This window comes from Chelonia mydas, chromosome 15 (genome assembly GCF_015237465.2).
Source record: "Chelonia mydas isolate rCheMyd1 chromosome 15, rCheMyd1.pri.v2, whole genome shotgun sequence".
NCBI classification, from domain to species: Eukaryota; Metazoa; Chordata; order Testudines; family Cheloniidae; genus Chelonia; species Chelonia mydas.
The window spans coordinates 14,850,838-14,868,846 of record NC_057856.1 but is presented as its reverse complement, the minus strand read 5'-3'; the positions used below and the strand labels follow the sequence as shown (position 1 = coordinate 14,868,846).

General features: G+C 42.5%; 1 protein-coding gene across 6 annotated transcripts in view; it reads right to left on the bottom strand.

Moving 5' to 3' along the window:
- Positions 1 to 18,009, bottom strand: part of PI4KA (phosphatidylinositol 4-kinase alpha) — a 95,297-nt gene that overhangs the window by 5,522 nt on the left and 71,766 nt on the right. For 5 of the 6 annotated variants that reach the window (XM_007054925.4, XM_027817302.3, XM_037878718.2 and 2 more), the window contains exons 41-52: positions 17,199 to 17,366; positions 16,581 to 16,634; positions 15,547 to 15,667; positions 15,130 to 15,259; positions 6,567 to 6,637; positions 5,699 to 5,771; positions 5,251 to 5,321; positions 4,503 to 4,612; positions 3,716 to 3,820; positions 3,162 to 3,287; positions 2,744 to 2,864; positions 1,425 to 1,584 (exon numbers count right to left, since the gene is read on the bottom strand). In XM_007054925.4, coding sequence (XP_007054987.2) covers positions 1,425 to 1,584; positions 2,744 to 2,864; positions 3,162 to 3,287; positions 3,716 to 3,820; positions 4,503 to 4,612; positions 5,251 to 5,321; positions 5,699 to 5,771; positions 6,567 to 6,637; positions 15,130 to 15,259; positions 15,547 to 15,667; positions 16,581 to 16,634; positions 17,199 to 17,366 — 1,310 coding nt within the window. Of the gene's footprint in view, positions 1 to 1,424; positions 1,585 to 2,743; positions 2,865 to 3,161; positions 3,288 to 3,715; positions 3,821 to 4,502; positions 4,613 to 5,250; positions 5,322 to 5,698; positions 5,772 to 6,566; positions 10,609 to 15,129; positions 15,260 to 15,546; positions 15,668 to 16,580; positions 16,635 to 17,198; positions 17,367 to 18,009 lie in introns of those variants that run through there. The other variant, XM_043529771.1, reaches the window with a different exon arrangement.

Below are 18,009 nucleotides of genomic sequence, written 5' to 3'. Positions count from 1 at the left end.
GCCATCAGAAGTCCTAGCGACACCCATGAGTGAGTGCAGCAGCTCAGGCTTGGGGTAGGCTAGCCAGGTGCCAATCACCTGAGAAAACTCTACATTGAAGACATATCCACAGAGGGCTTCCCACTGAAGCATCTCAAACACGTTCTACTAAAGGTGGGAAATATCAGCCACATTTTAGACAGAAAAAATCTGACAGAGAGAGAGATTAAAGGGTAAATCTTCATCAGAGTGGCCTCAACCTGTCTGAAAATATACCTTTAATGATTTACCCAAAAGATACACAGTAAGGGCTGGTCTATACTAAAGCTGTAAGTCGACCTAAGTTATGCTACTTCAGTTACCTACGTTACATAACTCAAGTCGACGTAACTTAGGAGACGCTCTCCCGCCGACTTCACCTCCCCAGAAGGCGAGTACAGACATCGATGGGAGAGTGCTCTGTCATTGATTTAGCTTGTCTTCACCAGACCCACTAAATCGACACCGCTGCATCGATCGCAACAGTGCCGATTTAGCTGTAAGTATAGACAAGCTCTGAGAGAGAGTGGCAGAAGGGGGAACAGAATATAGTTCTCTTAACCGCCAGTGCCTAATGCCCTATTCAGTAAGCAAGACTGCCTCCCTAGCCCAAGTTAGATGGTGCTGGACTCGTGCTAGCACCAAAGTAAAGATTTAAGAAATCTTCATTGTGACTGCCTTGCTGCAAGTTGGATTGCTGGGCTCAAACTGCTTACGTGGTTTACAATGGAAGTTCTGGCCCCACCTGATAAGCATCATATCAGCTGGAGCTCAATGTGGTTGTCCTATTAGTGCTGATGGCAGAGGTTCTAGAGGAATTCAAAAGTTTTCTCCATACTCCAGATTATTAACACCATACACACGAAGTACAGCGAAGCAAGGAAAGGGCTAAACTTAAAGATCAACATGCAAGAAATTCCCCCATGTGACGTACAAGTATGAAATGAACAAGAAACCAGGAAGCTCAATCAGAATATGAAGTCAATGCAAACTTTGTAAGAAGCCACCTTGCCTCACACTCTGGCATTATTAGAGAAGAGGAATGCATGTTGGGATAGGCTCAGGCCCATGATAGAGTACTCTTCCCTTCCCAGATTTTAGATCATATCCATTGTCTGCTGAATACAGGATGATGCCTTTTGGTAAGGGCAGAGTTTTCACAGTTCTTCATACTTCAAAGCAAGGTCTCAGATTCTAGAGTCCTGTTTATTATCTAAGGGAAGTTCTCACTATTTTGGGGAGCAATGATTCCATTTGCACAGGACACAGCCTTCAGATAAGCATGAGATTCAAATGCACTAAGTAGTAAAGAAAGCTAATTGCTGATTATCCACTAAATATCAGTTATTAGATGTGGAAGCACTCCTGGCTGTGAACAAACGAGGAGAGATGCAAAGCCTTCTCACCTGACTGCTAGGTACCCCCTGACACACATCTCCATGAACCACTTGAAAGGGGTGGCCTCCATTTTTCCTCCCATTATCATCACCATCTCATCGGTCAGCTTGATGTCTGGTTCCCAGCCCAGATTTCCACCAGGTGAGCTTTCAAACATGAAACCAAAATCTGCATACACACATACAAACATATAATAAACCAGTGAATGTACTGTACTGGTTAATAGGGCACTGATTGCTGTAGAAACTAAATGCTCAATTACATCCAAAGAGAGACCAGGAATCCATGTGGAGACTTGAGAGTAAATGGAGTCAGCCTATCATGGCTCACCCCCTAAAGAAGGGCCGGCTGTCTTCTGTACAGCCTGGAGTTTCTCTGTGGTTTCAAGCCTTATGTGACAATAGCCTAGCTAGTGGTGACAGATCGTGTCCCTTTCATTACCCATATTTGACCAGAGACTGTGACCATTCCTCTCCCATGCAGACCTCAGACCACTTCCATCCCTCCAGGCTAGACTATGTAATGCACACCTCTAAGGGCTACCTTCAAGACCGCCCAGAATCTCTAATTAGTGCAAAATTCCCCTCAGTATCCCACCTCTCCCGGAAATACTCTTTGTCCTTCCTGGTACTGTCCCCAAAGTATGGCACAAAAATCCATGGTTTCTCTGCCCATGAGGATACCAGTCATAGAGCTGTTCCAATCTGGCTCCCCTACCAGTGAGAGTAACAGCTGAAAGGGATAACAGAGGTGGGCCCAAGACCTCACATTATGACTACATATTGTATGCACTCCTATTGCCCTCCTCTGAAGCGTGTTTGCAGATGAACTTGGACTGCACAAATACAAAAGTAAAGATGAAACTTAATGTGAGGTGTTTCACAACTCACTACATAAGTAAGCTTCTCACTGACGCATTAGTGGATTTCCATAAATGCAAATTCTGTGCAGAGGTTACATCGACTTGGTTACGTAAACTTACCAGCTAAAGCACAAAATCTAAAATGCACCCATACAGTGATGAAAGAAATGAAATGATACTTCACTAGCATATCTAAAATTAAAAACAAACAAACAAGTACTTGCTTAAGGCAGGTAGAAATTTGCAAGTCTGGATTACAAAGCAGCACACAATCACACATACTGTATGGAAATGCACACTTCTTTCACACATCAGGAAATCTTCCCATCCTTTTGGAAATCTTGAAATCACTGAACAGAGAATGACTTCAGAGGAGGAGAACTGGCTTTTTAATTTTTTTAAACAATATCTTGCAGCAGAATGAAACGGCAGAGACATACAGAAGGCCAAGGGGACACAACTGACCAATATGAATGATGTGCCCCTTTTTGTCCAGCATGATGTTGCCATTGTGTCTGTCTTTAATCTGGAGCAGAAACAGCAGGAGGCTATAGGCAGCCATACTGCGGATGAAATTATATCGAGCCTGCATAAATGAGAAATTAGAGCAAATTCAGAAGAGGAGGGCTAGTGTGCTACACCATCCCAAGAGCAGATATAATCTGAAAGAATTTCTTCCATTCATGTTTACACTATTTTAAATGAATGACATTCTCCAGTCCTGCAACAGCTTCTGTGCATAGCCTGCTCACAGGATTATCTGCATCCGACACCAGGTACCGTATTATGGTAATAATTATACAATATAGTGTCACGGTATTTCTTATAGCCAGAATGCTTCTCAAGTCAATATTTTGCTATGTTTGGCCAGTTGGTATGTTACCTTTTGGAAAGCAAGGGTTGACTCATCTCCATATTGCCTTGTAAAGTAATCATACATTCCGAAGTCTGTCTGCCTGCCCAGCTGGTCACGGGAGGTGCAGTCAGGAATGCATTCAATAACACCACACTGAAGGGGAAGACAAACAAGACTGCAAAGCACGTTCCCAACATACATTTTTCATGGCTGATGGCAGCTATACAGATCCCATGGGACATATGGGTAAAAATGTCTAGAACACTGAATATACATTTCCCATTTATTCATTAAAAAGAATGTCCCAAACTTTCCACCTTTCCTATAACTAACTGAAGAGGAGATTCATGACTGCTTCCCAGAGGTACTTCTCTCTGGCGCTTTCTGCTGCTCAGACAACATATTCTCAAGGGAGAGGGGATAGGAGTGTCACAGATGGCAAGTGCCCAGTCAGAAGCTTAGGGGAAGGTGATCTGGGGATAAAAATTCCCTGCTCTAGAGGAATATGGGCTGACAGAGAGATGCCCCTTTCAACAGTGCTTAATTCTGTTCACAGTCTGAATAGTTTATCATCCACTTACCCCTGGGGCTGTGGCCACCACTCTATAGGGGAACACAAACAGGTCCAGGCCTACCAGCTGAAATATATTCTTGAAGAGATCAATGATTTGTAAAGCTAACATGTCCTGTTTAACAACAAAAGGGGCATAAGTATTAGAGAGGTCATGCAACAAGATCCAACTGGTTATGAAAGTGGTCTGAAGAACAACAGAGCAAACAAACACCCCACAGAAAGTTAGCAGATGTGTACTTAGTGTTGCACTCACTATATCTATAGAGGAAAAACAGATGGAAAATGTAGTTTGGGTGGGCAGGAAGTCAATGTACACAGATGTCATTCAGATAAGGTGTTAACACTGAAGACTTATCTGCTTGCCTCTGACGGATATGAAAATCCTTGGCATTCCTTGAGGAGAGGAGTAAGAGTAACTCCAACATCGTAGCCAATATTCCCCTTCTCAGTTAAAAAGAAACCGGTTTGAATCCATAACACACATCACTTTGGAAGCCACTGCTGAACTACCATTAGCTACACTTTTTTTTAAAATAAAGTTTGCTGTTTGGAGTGTGAGGCTTTAACAGGCATTTTTGGCACTGGGTAAAGCTGTGTCTTGAACGTATGAGATTTTCTTTCCACCACTTTTCCAGGAGTGGGTAATGTAGTTCTCCCCTTTCACTATGTCTCTGTAATAAGCTAAACATTGTCCCGAGGAGCTCCAGAGAGAAGGGTACTCCAGTGTGATTTTTACTCCCCTTTAAAACACAACCTCTGTCAATCAATTTTCAATTACTATAGAAGCTTTTTACCTGTCTGCAGTCATCGCCCACTTTAAAGATAGCTGCTTGCCAACAGATTTTCTTACGGTCAACCCCTTCTTCTCCACTTTCGTCTATGGAGTCAGAGCGACAACGCAGACCTGCAAATAGAGCAAAAAGCAAAACTTGAACATGGAGCTTAATTAGCAGCCTTGAATCACAATAAATGACAGTACTGGAAACTTAACCCTTCACTTGTCTACAGGAGATTTTCTGCATTGCAGGGTGAATTGCACTGAGTAACACTGAATTCCTGAAGACGTTATGTTTCCTGCAGTACAGGTGGCATTTATACATACAAATTAGATTCCAAAATAGCCCTCATGGTCTGCCGGAAAATTACATGTACAAATCAAGCCCAGGAGCTAAAAATCCTTCTGAAATTTATGATTTAAAAAAGCATTGCACAGCTGCATTAACCTGAGTTTCCTTGTTTTCTAAACTACCCAAATATACCTAATTTACATGCTGGATTTAAAGTCATTGGCAAAATTTCTTTAGTACACAAATATCTGCTCTGTTTTTACAAGATCTGATTTGCCTCTTAAAACTCAAACAACAAGCTTATTCCCCCCCCCCACAATTTACAGAATTCAATTTCTGGGTTGAATTAACATGCCTTACGTTAAAATTTGAACCCAGTTTTACTGGAACGATACCATCCACCAAAAGCATGAAACTGCAATGAGTCACTGACTGTTAATTAGTAGTATAAATGATTAAGAACTATATTACTGACCTTCTTTTTCAAGTTCACTGACTCCACACCATTTAACCTTGAACTTGGCCAAGTATGGTGCTTTTGCAGCACTGAAAGTACAAACACACACATAAGGAAGTTGAGTTTGAGGTTTCCAACCAACAAAACGTCCTAGAAAAGACCTAAATATTGTAACTAAGATTATCTGAGGTATAAAACAACATGATGTTGCCTCTGCACAGGAAAGAGGCAAGACAGACGAGGCAATATCTTTTATTGGACCAACTTCTGTTGGTGGTAGGTACAAGCACGAGCTACACCTGTGACACACTGCTTCCTTTCCCAGACCAGAGGAAGAGCTCCGTGTAGCATGAAAGCTTGTACCTTCCACTAGCAAAAAAGTTGGTCCAATAAAAGATATTACCTCACGTACCTCGTCTCTTTCATATCTTGGGACCAACAAGGCTACAACAACACTGCAAGTTACCTCTGCATAGGAGTTCCAGACTTGTAGTCAATATCCAAAACAATCGCTTCAGGATTGCTGGGCAAGTAACAGCCTACAACAAAAGGGGAGAAGAGAACTTGATAGACATGAAGTGAATTCACCAGCTGGCGTGACAGAGTGAAGTTCTAGAAGTTTGATAATACATTGATTCATGTAATTTTAAAATCTATATTGAAGTTAGAAATGGATACATTACGGTCTACCACCATAAGATAGTCTATAGGCTGTAGCCTGTAAAGGTCACAGGATACCTTTTAGATTGGTCATTAATTGCCAGAGAAAACAGATTACAGAAAGACACAGATAAAACTTATCCCTCAAAAATCCCGAATAAGTTTTAAAGGTCAGATTCAGAGGGGGAAAAAAAAAGGGTCTTGGAGCAGTAGAGACTTTCAAAGCATGGGATATGGACAGAGGACACGGAGAGGGAAGGGCAGTTAGATGGTTGTGTCTCATCCCTGAAAACTTATTTCTTCACATGCATAGCCTGCCCGCCCATCATCTACCAAAAACATATGACACAAAGCAAAAGGTTTTCTTAACCTTGCTCTTCAATTGTACTGCTCCCTTCATGCTCTTTGGGGCAGGGATCTTCATATCTGGATTGTGACATGCCATGCACACTGTTGGTACTATACAAATATTTGTGCTATCATGTTCATGCTTAGCTTGACAAGGAACAACAACAGAACAAGTCACCTCTTAGCCCCAGGCAGCAAAAATATTTAAAAAAAAAGAGGCAGAGAAGAGCCCATTTGTTATGAAATTCCCATGAATCACTCCTACAAAGTACAGTATTCATGCTAAATGCAAAAGGAACGTACAATATGATTAGACCACTTCTTACCAGGCTGTACTTTCACCTCAGATAGAGCACTCAAACAAGCTTTCTTTCTTTCATCTCCTTTAGGGAATGGCCTGGGAAGAAAGAATTTATTTTACTTACTGAAGTCTGCCGTTATTCTAGGAAGAAACTTTTTGTTTGTTTAAATGTGAAACAAACAAACAATCTCTTACTACACTGCTGCAGCTTTATACACACTAATTCAGTATCGAGTCTGAACCTTTTCCTTTTTAAAGCCTTTTCCTTTCTAAAAACTCTTTTCTTACCTCTGTGCAGAACACTGGATAGGAAAGGTAGTCACGTACTGTATAGTAGCTGGCAACAAGCCTTAGTAGTCTATTTCCCTTCTCTCCCCGGTTGAAAGGCCGCCTGGACTATAATTTTATTTTCTAAGTTTGTGTGGGCGGGCGAAGCTAGCACCCTAGCAATCTGATGGCAAATGCACTGCATGTTTGTCAAGCATACGATATAAAACAGATCCTTAAATGGCTGAGCTACATGCCCACAATACATGATCACAGGAGGAACAGCTTCTTATATGCGCAGGCTCCAAGTCCTTTTCAGAACTGCCCAGGAAATCCTTGGATTCAAAGCCCTCTCAAAGGCCTGCAGCCCTTCTCAGTGCTCGTAGTTTATACAGTACCAAACTGTGCGCAATTATAAATGGCCTTTCCCTGGCAGTCATAGAAAAGCTCTATAGAACAACTTAACGTGATTAATGTGAAGCTGCCCAGACAAAACAGGAAATCTGCCTGTATGCCAAATAATACATACACTCTAAACCAAGATTCTTGAATTCTCAATCCAGGCTCCCATTCAGCACAAGGGGAAGCAAGTACTTTGCAACACTTAACAGCGACTCTGGTTGATCAAACAATGAATTTATAAGCTCCAGAGTTCTGTTCAGCCACGGATGATCACAGCTGTGATTTGAGGCAAGAAGAGTAATAAGGCTTAACATGGGGAAAACTGGAGGAGATGCACAATCTCTGATAAGACTGCTGATTTCACCCTCCCCATGAAAAACATTTCATCCCCTTCTGCAGAACCTTGGCTCAGACAGTGTTGCACATCTAAGATGACAAAACATTTCTGAACATCCCAGGAGTTTCCACAATCCATCCACATAAGCCATAGGGTAAACTTTTAAGTATTGCAACTGGGGAAAGGTGAAGGATGTGAAAATATTACATATGTCCTACCGTGCAGGAATTGTGGTTGTATGGGGAAAGAAGGGGAGGGAAAGTTTTGGGTTAGAGGTATTATAGATTATAGAGGTTATAGGTATTATATAATGGTAAAGATTAAATTCTGGCATTTTTTTTAAAAAACATGGTCAAAGTTCAATTTTTTTTTCAGAGCATGATAAGGAGAATGATTCTTTATAGAAACAACTCCTGTAAGTAGATAAATTACTATGATTATTCATAGGAATTCCACATAGCAAATGGCTAAACAGTTTGAGTTACAACATATAGTACAAAAGGTGATATGACCTTAAAATTGTCTCCTGTTTTAACAGTAAAATGCCAAAAACATAGAAAAGGTTGGTACCAACAGAACTGAAGCCAAGGTTTTGGAATATTCCATTGTTCACTGTAATTATTTTTTGCTTAATGTGTGAAATCTCAATCTGAACAGCAGGAGACTGAAAACTTTGATTAATGAAAGATTTTTTTTCTTGGTTTGGATGTTACATAGAGGATTAAGATAAATAGCAGAAGTTCTGATGTTTCTTTCCTTGCTCAAGGAACTAATGAAGACCTGGTCTATACACAGATTTTGTAGCACTTTAAGTATTTTGGTTGTGCCGGTGGTGGGGGGCTGGAATGATTTTATACGATAGATATAGGTGAAGCATCCCCTAGCGTGGATGTGATTACTGTATATGGATATAAAAAAAAGTTTCTTACCTGTAAAGTAAATGTTGTTCTTAGAGATGTGTTATGCAGATGTATATTCCTCTGAAGGTATATGTGCACCCGACGCACAAGAGTAAATCGAATGCAGAAGTGATTGCCACCTAGAAACACGGTCCTCATAGACAGTAAAGGTAATGAGGCTGTCACCATAAGTCCAAAGGAGGATCCTATCTGTTTGGAGAGGACTAGTCTGAGATCCCATATAGGTCCAGGATCAGACACAGGAGGGTAAGTGTTGAGTAAACCTTTCAAGTATCAGGAAACCAGAGGGTGAGAGAAAATGGAAAACCCTGGTGGATGTAATGTAGATATGGAAGCCAGGAGAACTCTCACAGAACTAATCGAAAGGCCTGATGATATCAGGTGCAACAGATAGTCCAGCATGTCTAACCTCTGGGTGATGGAGCAGTAAGTGTTGAGATTGTGCCCAAATTAAAAATCTCTTCCTCTTTGCTGTGTATGTGGCTGTAGTGGAATATTTTCTGCTGTTCATCAAGATGGTCTGAATGTCTTGGAAGCATGATTTCTCATTAGAATTTAACCAGAGATCATCCATGTTGTGAAGTGGAGAGACTGGAGGTTGGGATGAAGAGACCTGCCCTGGTTCTGAGAGAGGAGATCCTCGACTAGAGGAAAAGTTATCAGTGACCAGATGGAGAGGTGATGTAGATCCAGGGCCATGCCAGTGGCAGGAGGATTAATGTTGATTTGTCTCTTTTCAGCTTCCTGAGTATCCCTGGAAAGAGAGGAACCAGGAGGAAAGCATACTGAAATTGACTGGACCGAGGGAGAAGGAAAGCATCTGTGATGGAGCCCAGGCTGTGGCCCGCCATGGGGCAAAATCTCCTCCACCTGTTGTTCAGGTTGGTGGCGAACAAGTCTATTACTGGGTACTCACGGGGAGAAAATCTAGAGGAGAATGTCCTTTCTGACTGACCACTTGTGTTGGGCTATGAAATCCCTGATGAGGGAATGCCCAGTTGTTTCTCTCACTCCTAGAAGGAGAACAGCTTCAGGGAGACGCAGTTTCTTATACACAGGTTCCATAGGAGGATGGCATCCTGGCATAGCTGAGATGATCTTGCACCTTTCTGCTTGTTCAGATAAAACATGGCGGCGTTGTCCACAAAAAACTTCGATCACCTGGGTCTTGATGGTGGACAAACATCTCACAGGCTTGATGAACAGCTCTGAGTTCCAGTACATTTAAATGGAAAGAAACTTCCTGGGGTGACCAAAGAGCTTGTGCCTGAAGCTGACTGAGATGGGTCTCCCAGTCTTTGGTAGATCCATTCATTACCAGAGTCATAATTGGTTCTGGGGACAGAGACGAAACTCCTTTGCATACATTCTGTGGATCTAACCACCAATTCAGAGTCTGAAGCACTTGAGCAGGTACACAAATCCGCGTGTTCAGAGGGTGACTAGAAGGATGATACACTGAATGGAGCCAGGACTGCAGACAGCGAAGGTGAAGTCTGACATGTGAAGTTTGCTCAGTGCATGAGGTCATGTGGCCCAGGAGCTGTAGGCAGGCACACGCGGATGATGTTGGGCCTTTCAAGAAAGGCTACAGAGCGAAACCTTTCCCCTAAGACGGTTAGCCAGGGGGTTCATGGCATCAAGGTCTGCACCCATGAAGGTTATACACTGTGTTGACTGTAATTGTAATTTGTCCTTTTTTTTCTTTTCAGGCCCAGACGAAAGAACACCTGTCTGATGACATGGATGCTGTTTTGGACCTGGTCACTAAATGTTCCACAAACTAGCCAATCATCCAGGTAAGGAAATTTCCGAGTGGTTAAACAGCACTGGTAAGCCGCTACCACCACTGTTGCACAAGAGTCTCTCAGGGTGCGCACAGCCTGGTCCGTTTTGTTGGGAGATGGTTTAAGATCCTTTGAGGAGTAAATCTTCTGTTGCATTTTGCAACTCCTTTGGAATGCCAGAAGACTGCAGCCAGGAAGAGCGCCTAATGGAAATCACAGTGGCCACTGACCATGAATTCGTATCAGCAACGTCAACAGCTGCTTGAAGGAATGTTCAGACCGTGAAGTGGCCTCAAACTAAAGCCTCAAACTGCCCCTTATATTCCTCTGGCAACTTGTCAGCAAACTTAGAAATTACAGAAAAAAAAATGTATTTAGATAAAAGCCTGACAGTTAGCCACCCGTTTTTGGAAGAGCAATGATGGAATAAGCCTTTCGACCCTATAAATCCAGTCTCTTGAATTCTTGGTCTTCGGGAGTGGCTTTAGGATGGGACTGACGAGACTACTCATTAGCAGCCATGACCACAAGGAACTGGGAACTGGGTCGGTTAAAAAAATAATCAAAATCTTGTTGAGGGATTTGATATCATCTGTCCACTCCCTTGGCCACAGATGGTATACAGCAGGGCTTCTCAACATTTTTCTTTCTGAGGCCCTCCCTCCCCAATATGACATAAAAACTCCAGGGCCCAGCACAGGGGGAGGGGGTGCTCAGGGCTTCAGTGGGACCCCAGGGCTTCTCCCCCCCTCCGGGATGCCGAGGCTCTGAGCTTTCTGCCCTGGGCCCCAGCCAGTCTAATGCTGGCCCTGCTTTGTGGACCCCCTGTTGAGAACGGCTGGTGTAGAGGTTAGGGTCTGTCACAAAGGTTTTCGTTGGCTCCAGCAAGGCTTCATTGATGGGCAAGGCAACCCTTCCCGGGGCAGGAGTCTGTAAAATACCACAGAGTGCGCGTGGGTTTTCCTTACACAAGTACCACCTGCACTACTACGGAAGTAACTACCCTCCTCCCGAGTCCTAGAAGATCTTACAGTCCTCTGGCAGGGAGACGCTGACTCTGAAATAGCTTCTTCATCTGGAGAGGATGATGAAATATGGAGGGAGAACATCCAGAGGTTCCTCTATTATTTCTCCTTCCTCTATAGGGTCTAGTACAGTGGGTAGAGGGATGGTAGCAATATTCTGGGGAGAGGTTTCCTGCACGGGGGAAGTCTCCTCCTCCCCCAGTGCGGAGTCCAAAGAATAAGTGTAGATTTCTTCAGAATAGGGAGGAGCGGTCCCCATTGGGGTTCGAAGTGGTCTGGGTATGGGCGGCACCTGGGGATCCAACAAAACTTAGGTTTGAGGTGCCTGGAATGCCAACAAAATGATCGGGGCTGGCATAATCGGTCGAAGAGACTGTGCTGTCTTCGGAGGAGTCAGGTGTTCTGAATGAACCACTGTACTGATGATGCTAAGTACACCAGCAGTGCTGAGGGTGTCAGCAATACTGATAGGTTTCAGAGTAGCAGCCGTGTTGTACTGATGAAACCAAGTGGACCACCAGTGCCTAAGATACTTTAAGCGGAGCAGATGGTAGTAAAGGAGGGTCCAGTAGGGGGAGACAGAGAACATCCCTTGCCGACAAGGCGGCCAGCGGACCAGGGGATACCGAACCAAGTAAGTGTTTGTCCGGCAGTGCTGAGATAGACAGGATACGTTGGAATTTTGAAAAGGAAGACAGTAAGGGTGAAGACACCAGTCTTAACAGCCCCAGAGGGGCAAGAGTCAATGGTGCCACCTCAGACAGAGCCGGTGGTTGTCTAGATTTGTGGTGGCTTGAACCAGTACCAGAGGACTTACTGGAAGTCTTTTCAGGAGAAGACCTAGATTTTGAGCACTTATAAGAGGCTAATGGTGAGGGCAAAGGGTGACGTTTCTAACCAGACTTGCACGTCGAATCATGGGCAGCTGGAAGGACGCTCCCCATGGACTCTGAATCTGCTACTTGGCAGTCGGGGCTTGGTTCTGACGCTGGGTGCATCACCTCCTTCATAAAGTGAACTTTGAGGTAGAAAGCCCTCTTTCTTTTTTTTTTGTGCTGGTGGGGAAGGAGGTACAAATGGGGCATTCGTCTCTCACAAGGCCCTCACCAAGGCAAATCAGGCCACTCTTGTGCCTATCCATAACAGGGAAAACAGCCCTGCACATTGCACGCTGCTTGAAACCTGGGGATATTTTTGTAATAAAGTCCATTAGGTACCTATACCAAACACTATAACTGAACTACTGAATGCATCCGATGAAGTGAGCTGTAGCTCACGAAAGCTTATGCTCAAATAAATTTGTTAGTCTCTAAGGTGCCACAAGTACTCCTTTTCTTTTTGCGGATACAGACTAACATGGCTGCTACTCTGAAATATGTACACTATAGGAATTTTGAAACACTTGCTAACTGAAGCAAATGTTATAGGAAGCCCCAACTCTCACAACAGATGGTGAAAAGGAACTAAGAGGGAGGAAGTGAATACACCTCTTTTATGTCCTCCTCTGAGAGGATGAGGAAAGTAGGGGCTTATGCACCACCTGCTGGCAAAAGTCTCTGACTCAAGTGCACTGGGCGTAGATACACCCGCAGTGGAAGGCATATGTGCGCAATCACTTGAAGGAGAAAAAAGGTCTTTTATTGGCATCGCTTACTCTATAAATGTACTAGAATAAGATATATCCAGCATAAGGACCTTCTTACCAGAATAACTGCATCTGCACTCGGGAATTGTAGTGCTTTATCTATATTGCTGTCTAAACCAAGATAGTTAAAGTGATACAAAACCTGTGTGTTGACAGGTTGTAAGCTATGTAAATAGCAAAATAGCATCAAAGGCCTGAATTAAACAAGTTCAGGCTTGTCTATTCAGGGAAATTTACCAGTATAATTATACCCCTTATAGTTCAACCACTATAACTTCCCTTATGGGCATTTATTCCAGAATAAGAGCACCTTTTTCTGGTTTAGTTTAGACCACTTTCAAAGTGACACACAGGCAAAATGTCTGTGTAATTTATCCTAATTTGTTCACACAGTTACCACAACTGGAGGTGAAAACTGGATAACTGAAAACAATTATAAATTAGCATGGAAATTTCCCAATTTTTGCACATGCAGTCATAGCAAATGTCTGTGGACATTAGGCATGAAATTGCACACATAAAATGATGTAGAAGTCAAGCACTTGAAAGGCATTCTTTATGGTATTCAGCTAGGTGGTACAGTGGGTTACTGCACCAGCTTTTCATTTCTGGAGACCAGAGTATAGCACTTAGGACATTCAAATCATTCGAGGTCACATCTTCATTCACATTTGTGCCCTTTACAACCCCCCTCCCCCCACGTGATCCATAACATTATCTGAACTCTTTGCTCAAGAGGTGCCTGGAATGGAGTAGAAGATGGAAGTGCCTGCAAAACGCCTACCTGGTTAAAGCCAGTGCTATTAAGCTATTTACTCATAACTTTAAAACAATAAAAATGAGTGGGACATTCACTCAGGCACCAAAGCTTTCAGGAGCTAAGACAGAAATGGCCCCTTTAAGCCATCCCAACGTATCCAACCTTTCAACACACACACAAAAGTCTCCTAATGTCTGGTGACTCCTGCGACAGCTGTACCACTTGGCCTGAACTTCCTGTATTAACAAATGTTAATGTTGATTAACAATTAGCAATATTTTAAAAAGTTAAACCAATTCATTTACAGGGAAGATACTCTTCATTACTTTTGCTATTTTCTATGTCTGAGAATGTTTTAAAATGTTTAACAAAAGCGCACGCTTAGGTTACAAGCTTGCGTGCTAAGCCACTGCCATCCTCTGGCAAACTTTAAAAAAAAGTTACGTTAGGTACTTTCGCTGCACTTCCTTCCTATTGTTACTACTGGTTTCCAGAACCTCTGAACAGAAGCTTCACGTTCATTAAGTGATAACAAAATCCAGTGTGGGACATCACCATCTATCTCCATTAAAGCTGGTCTGCTGCTCCAGAAACAACGAATTATAACAGCACTTTATGAGTAAGACAGAACACGGCTACGTATTCAGGATAAAGCTTCTATTTACAGTACACACAGAAATGCCTTTGTGAAAACAGACATTTTCATGGAGATTTTAGTAAAATATAACGTGTATCATTTGCTGGAGCACATCTGAGGTTCTTTAAATCCAAAACAAAATGTTTCCAGCAAGTTGTAATTTGCAGAAAATAATGGAAAACCCTGACATACCTACATACTTCAGTGCTGCTTTTCCTGCGTGAAGCGACTTTCCTGCTAACTTTCCAGAAGAATGCCTCTAACCTCTCCAAATGCCCATTTTAATGAGGCAGGTGACACTAACTAGGCCTGTGGGACTGGTTCTACTGGCGCAAAAGCATTGGTTGTTTTACCATTTTCATTCCTGCCTAGCTGCACTTTCCTATGCAACGTCATTCCACCAACACTGAACTCCCAGTGCTTGCTTGCAAAACCAAGATAAATCAGATTAATTTAAAACCAAAGTTCAATCTATCACCATTTCTTTATGGCCCAAACTGCAATGCATATTTCAGATGGTGGGGTCAGTAAAACAGTCACTGCTCACTTATAGTTTACCCAGGTCTGACTAGATACTAATCTATAGAAATATAAAGCAAAACAAGCTTTTGTATCTCACTAGCACAGATCCATAATCTGTTGGGAAAATGTATTTAGCTTTTGATACACCAGTATTTTTTTTTTTTAATCTTTCTGGGAATTCATGGTCTCAGATCCCATGCAAAGCAAAACTTCCTATTCAGGACAACAGTTATTTGCAGAATAGGGAGCTATACAACAGCTCATTCTCCCGAACTCCCACACTTACTTGATAATGGCTGAAACATTGGTGATTTTATTAAAGAAATCAAATTCCCGTTGGTAGAACTCCTTGGCTGGCCCAGATAATGAACTGGTCATCTCTTCTACTAGCTGCTCCAGCAGTTCCCCGATGTCAGCTGCATATGTAACCAAAAGAAGCAAGCCTGAATAAAATCTTGGGCACCTACCCAGAAAGACACAACTAATAAGAGGGAAAAAGGGAGATTTTCCTTTGAATCACAAACACAAGCATGCATGGACCTACTTCATGGAATTCCACAAGGAAAAACCCCTCAACAAAATGGGTCTTATATGCACAAATAGAAGGTTCATAACTCCCGAGGAAAAAAAGATGAGGGGATTCAATCTGTGAAATAAGGAATAGGAGAGATTAGGCTAATGGGCCCAAGCATGCAGTACTCACGATCTTTCTGGTGTCCCTCTTCATCCAGGAAGATATTCGTTTTCATGTTCCAGATAAACTGGTGAGCCAAAAGCTGGGATTTGGCAGCCGCCCACAGGATGTATTCCCTGACATAGCCCATCTGTAACAGTACAAATTCACCATCACCCAGAAGACTAGTGCCACAACTTAATCCCATCAGCACCAGTGGCTAACCTTCACATCTGAATATATTTAGAGACTGGAAAAAGAAGACAATGGCGATGTCTTTGAGTGCTTTTCTAGGAACATGAAAGGTGGCACCATGATCTGGCGGACAGGGCACTGCACTAGGAGTCAGGAGGCCTAGATTCTACTCTTGGCTCTGTCACTGACCTGTTTTTTTGGAAGAGTCACTTCAATCTCTGTGCCTGTTTCCCTTCCTCCGTTCAGGAGAGGGGTTAACTCAGTCCCTTCTAAAGTGCTTTCTGTGGCTTGAGTCTTATGACTTCAGTGGGCAAGACTTCCTGATACGATGCATTAATGCAAACCACAGCACAATCAATGACAATAGGACATCTGGACCCACTGGCACTAAACTTGGAGAACAACTACACATGGTCACCGAAACTACTGGTTTAAGGACATTGCATGGACCAAACTATGAATAGTTTGTGGGTGGATGGGAATGCTTGCCTTCCTGGGTCTACCATGGAGCTCTGACATGAACAGGATATGACCTGGTATCGATGTAGTGCATCTGTGTACATATCACTTTGCAATGGAACAGAAGACTGCATTTTTTTAAACCTCTAGCTCCTCTCTGTTGTTCGTAATAGCTATTGCCAACTACATGCAGGGGTACAGAAAGCTTTCTCATGCAGACTCCACAGATTCTATAATGGGTTAGCGATACAAAAGAGCCTCACATCTATTGAGGGCTACTTATAAGTTTAATATACATGAGCTAAGCAGTGAAACAAACACACCTGTCTCTTAATTCAGAGCTAATAAAACATCTTTTGAAAACATTCTGAACAAAATGTCTGGATCATGCAGTATTTATACGCTCTCACCTTATCGTAGCGAAGGGCTTGCACAATCTGTGGAATGTAGAATAAAATGGCATCCTAGAAAAAAGAGAAATCAGTTAGTTTTTTGCCAGTGTCAAGGAAAAAATGTTTTTTTAAAAATGCATTGGCATCAGGAATTTCATTCTTCATTCAACTGAAAGTGCGTGCCCATTTCCATCTGCCCACACAGCTCCGGCAGAAATGCTATTAACAGGGCTGATGTATTTTACAGACCCTTGTAACTACTCTGACAAGTATTCAAAAACCCCAGCTTTACACAGTTCCAGAAACACCTTTCACTGAAAGAAAGCAGTTTTACTCATAGGAGCAGTTTGAGACACACAGAGTCTTTAAAGAAACAGACCAAGTACTCCAGCACAGAACAATGACTGACAGCAAACACATTGCAAAACAACTGAACCAAGATTATATAGGACAATCAATGCTGATTTCCAAATGCAGCTTCATCTACTTTATCTTCCCAATATAATGAGTCAATTTAACAAATTTCTTTTATTTCTTCACACAAATGAAATTAAGACATGTGGGCATAAAAACCCAAAGTCCTAACTGAGCATGAGTGTGTTCTCTCCAGATCTCTCCTGGAACATAGTCTCTTACCGGAGGGAAGGACCGCAGGACTTTAACTCCATACTGAGCTGTTAGAGGATGAGGTGGGTACATGCTTGAAAAATAGGAAAGGCCAGTAGGTGGATCTGTTGGTGCCCAGCACAGAACATGGCTGAGCTCAGGTGCATCTGCATCAATTGTGTGCCATGTAACCAGGTACTGTAAGCAGAACAAGGAGCAGTATGAATTTACAGGCCCAAAATAATTTCTGGTGCAACACACACTAGGGATAAATTTGGCTCGCAATGTATAATTATAAACCCATAACCTAGCCTGCTACAATAGAGAAAAAAAGTGATGCATGAATCTATTTGTGCAAATTAAATGTTCTACATCTTTAGATGCTGTATTGAACAGTATAAGGCATTTAATTTTCAGGCACAAACATTGTACCATTTAACCACTAACTGGTCTCAGGTTGAAAATCACCAGGTGCAGTAATTTACACATATTGAACTGGAGTTCAGGTCAACAAAAGCACTGATACAGCTGTCTAATCAAATCTCCACCGCCGCACTGTAGCTGGTCCATTGGCTATATCACTTATGAATGAATTTTAGTGTATTGTGGGGAGTTTCATACACATTGGGGAACATACTTTGTAACAAGATCTGAGCACAACTCAGCACCCACATAACCTTGTTTCCGTAACCCTCATCTGCACATCCTATTTCCCTACCTATGGCTGCAGCTCTCACTTCCTGAATCATATTCACAATTACAATGTGAGTTTTTCAGAGTAAGGACTGTGCGTTTCTGTATGTCTGTGCAGATCTTAGCAGAATTTGGGCACTGCTGTAAT